The following is a 3,581-nucleotide window of genomic DNA, read 5'->3' as shown; positions in this document are numbered from 1 at the left end:
AATGATTTTGTGCTATTCTTAATCCTTTTGGAGACAAAAAGACCATTGTCCTCCGCAAGGAGCCCGGCTGGTTCAGTGGTAGAGTGATCGGGTCACTCTCCCACTGTTCTACGACTTAAGGCTATAGCGATCTGATCCACATGGATCCACCCTATATGCCGCCTTATAGGCCACCTTAGTGTGGATCTCTTGATACAGCTCCATTGAGCTCCGACAATCCACCGCTAACCCTAATAGAGCTTTCTATTATGGGCCGCAAAAGCGATCAATCGAATGCTGAGGGAGAACTGATTCCCCTTCCAGCTGCTATTACTGCGTCTATGCGCCACTCCGCTACTCAGCGGAACCATCGTTCCGGCTGCTCCTTTCGAGCGGCCCAATAGCCGAATCCTCTGCTCCTATGGAGTACCATTATATATACATCTGCTTCTTTGAAGCAATATACTTGTACACATTGCTCCTGTCTATATATGGTTTTATGGTAGGAGTAATTGTATAATCAGAGTGCTCCTCTTTACGAGTAGCAGGAAGCGTTAGGAATATAGGGCCGATCAAACGGCCCTATTTGTGAATATTATATTGGCTTGTTTAGGATATATAGAAGGAACTGGGTTTACCCTATGAGGTTTTATTAGCGTGCGCATCAGTGCTTTTCTGTATTTGTAACTCTAGATCTAGCCACGTCTTTCATACCCCTAGGGAGGTCCTCTACAAGACGTTAATCACTATAAATAAATAAATATTAATCCTTTTGGATTCTTTCGAATTTGATAATATTATTCTAAATCGCTTTCTTCTTGTCACGAGAGAATATGCCTATATAAACCCAATTAGCTTAATGCTATCGGTGATATCACTTTTAGCGTAATACTTCTCCAATAAGAATTGTAATATAAAGGGATCATTTGTTGTAATAATGATATTATTATTAAAGAATATAGTTGTTATTGCAATAACTAGCCCTTTGATTCCGATCTTTTGAAAAGCTTCATTTATTTTGTTTCGGATAATTAGAGGGGAAAAGGAAATAGGATTTAGAAAATCTAGCTTGATTAAAATAATTCGTTTTTGAATGAGATTAGATTTCTTTTTTATATTATAGATATAATGTTTTTCTCTTTGGAGACTAAATTCCATTCTTCTTTTTTTAAAATATTAATGTATATTAGTTTCAATATAATAGTAGTAGTAATAATAGGCAAAAGAGATTTAACTAATGCTTTCGCTTGTGATTCGATTTTGCATATAGCGGTTTTCAAATAAGTGATTTAAAAGATAATTATATTCGAAGCTATAATAAGCTTTCTCTTTTTAATATATTCTCTAAAGATCTTTAGAAGATCTAAGAGCTTGAATTATTCTTTGTGTAATTGAAAGAAAGAGGAAGTTAGTATTATAAGATCTCTAGCTTTCAAAATAGTTTTTTTGAATGTATTTGGATTGTTTTGGATTCTAGGTTATTTATTCTGATTGCTAAGGGGTATTGTAAAGCCCCGTTCTTATTCTGATTAAATATATAGGTAGTATTGATTATATCTTGAGTAATAAAGAGGTTACTAAATAGATTGAATTTTCAAATCTTTTTCCAAAACTAACTAACTAATTAATTGATAGAATAGAACTAGAGATTTCGAATTAAGGGTTTTCAGAAGGCGGGGGAGGGCTTGAAGGTATTGGAATACCTAGAACAACAATAGGATAAGTGTTTAGTATAATGAAAGCTTCAGAAGGAGCCTCCATTATAGCTGTATCCCTAAATGTTGATGGATTGTTAAGAGAGCTCATATTGAGAATCTTATTCTTATTCTAATAATTCGAAGTAAAAAAATTTTACGCGAATTTTCGTATATGTTTTGTGTTCGGAATACTGACAATAATAGCACAACAACTATTGGTCAGAATCACTGGGGGGCAATTGCAATCAATTTGGTTTAATAATTATGATCTAAATCGATCGCGAACGAGTTGTATTTCGAAGAAAAAGTTTCCTTCGAAATTTGTTGTGTGATCGGCGCCCAACTGAACAGCAGCCACAAAATCTGGCAGCGTTTCTGCCAGCCATTGCGACCCCTTTGACTATCGAATCTCGCCCAATCCCAAGCCCAAGCAATGGAGAGATATTGGTTCGCAATCATGCGATTGCTGTTAATCCAGTTGATTGGAAAAGGCGGGACTGGGGATTTGCAATTCCCTCCTATCCGACAATTCTTGGCAATGGTAAGAATCCTTCGCTCGAGAACAAGAAGACATTTTAATCTGTATTCTTCTTACTAGACGTGAGTGGTGTTGTAGAAGCCATTGGCTCTGATGTCACGATCTTCAAGAAAGGAGACCGTGTCATCGGCTTCGCAGACGGCTTTTTGTCTGGAAAGCTGGACAACTCTGCCTTCCAGACATACACCATAGTTCCTGTCACATCTGCGGCCAAGATACCTGACAATATCGATTTTGAGCATGGTGCGATGCTACCTATGGCTGTCGCGACTTCCAGTATCGCACTTTTCAGTGATCTCGGCCTTCTCCGCCCAGCTCCTGGGCTGCTACCGAACGGCTCTGCTTCAGTCCTCATCTGGGGTGGTGCTTCTGGTCTTGGTTCTATGGCTATTCAGCTTGCGCGTCTAGCAGGTTATGACGTATATGCCGTCGCTAGCCCAGCCCAACATTCTTATCTGAAGTCGCTCGGTGCAACTACGCTCTTCGATTATAGTTCCCCGACAGTTGTTAAAGACATCATTGATGCGGCTAAAAGTAAAGGGCAACCTATCTGCCATGCTTTGGACGTCATTTCCGAAGAGAAAACTCTTTCGGCCGTTAGCAAGGTGCTTTCTGGGTCAGGAGGACTGGGCAGCAAACTGGCACACGTGCTCCCCTGGCCAGAGAGCGTGGCTAAGCCAGATGATATTCAGCTGCTATCCGTGTCCGGGGAGAACATCTGGACTACACGAAGGGACATCTCAACATGGCTCTTCCATACATTCCTTCCGTCTGCCTTAGAAAGAGGGTCGATTGTACCAAGCCCTCGACTTCAAATCGTCGAAGGTGGACTCAGTGACTTACAGAGTGCAATGGACTCTAGCAAGAAGAGTGTTAGTGGGCAAAAATTGGTTGTTAGATTGGCTTAGCTAGTCACGACCTATGAAATTCAAGAATGTCGAAGAGAAGAAGGATATTAGAGATTTTGGAAATGAAAATTTTGCTCGTTACTTTTTGACATGACTTGTTCGTGAGCCGCCAGAGACCCTACTTGAGCAAACACGACCTGTATACGAGAACAGATTTAATTTTGTAACAGAAACAATGATTTGATAGGAAAGTCGAAGGAATGCAAGGCAATATAAGCTTTATAATAGATGGTATTAGTAAGAGAGATGCCTGTCTTTCTTCTATAAATTAACTATGATAAATATGTTAACCGGTCAACGGCATATCAGCACTACTTTTCGAGGGTTGAGCTACAGCGCAAAGATTTATATATAGAGTTGGATTTAAAGCATCGTCCAATTACCTATTCTTCTAGATATTTTTCTCACGGCAACATCTTTATCTTCTTCTCCCCAACCAACCCAAGTACCAGTAGTACC

General features: G+C 39.6%; 1 protein-coding gene across 1 annotated transcript; it reads left to right on the top strand.

The window, feature by feature from the left end:
• Nucleotides 1-2,109: 2,109 nt before the first annotated feature.
• EAF02_002536 (uncharacterized protein) lies at nucleotides 2,110-3,122 on the top strand (the record flags this gene model as incomplete). The annotated part of the gene is made up of 3 exons (XM_038898584.1): nucleotides 2,110-2,123; nucleotides 2,168-2,217; nucleotides 2,275-3,122. 3 exons carry the CDS (start codon nucleotides 2,110-2,112, stop codon nucleotides 3,120-3,122), a joined length of 912 nt encoding a protein of 303 aa, XP_038762276.1.
• Between the last annotated feature and the right edge of the window lie 459 nt (nucleotides 3,123-3,581).

Source organism: Botrytis sinoallii (assembly GCF_014898435.1).
Source record: "Botrytis sinoallii strain Bc 23 chromosome Unknown BSIN_003, whole genome shotgun sequence".
In the NCBI taxonomy this organism is placed as follows: domain Eukaryota; kingdom Fungi; phylum Ascomycota; class Leotiomycetes; order Helotiales; family Sclerotiniaceae; genus Botrytis; species Botrytis sinoallii.
Note: the sequence above shows the minus strand (reverse complement) of the source record. Positions and strands in the feature narration are given on the sequence as shown.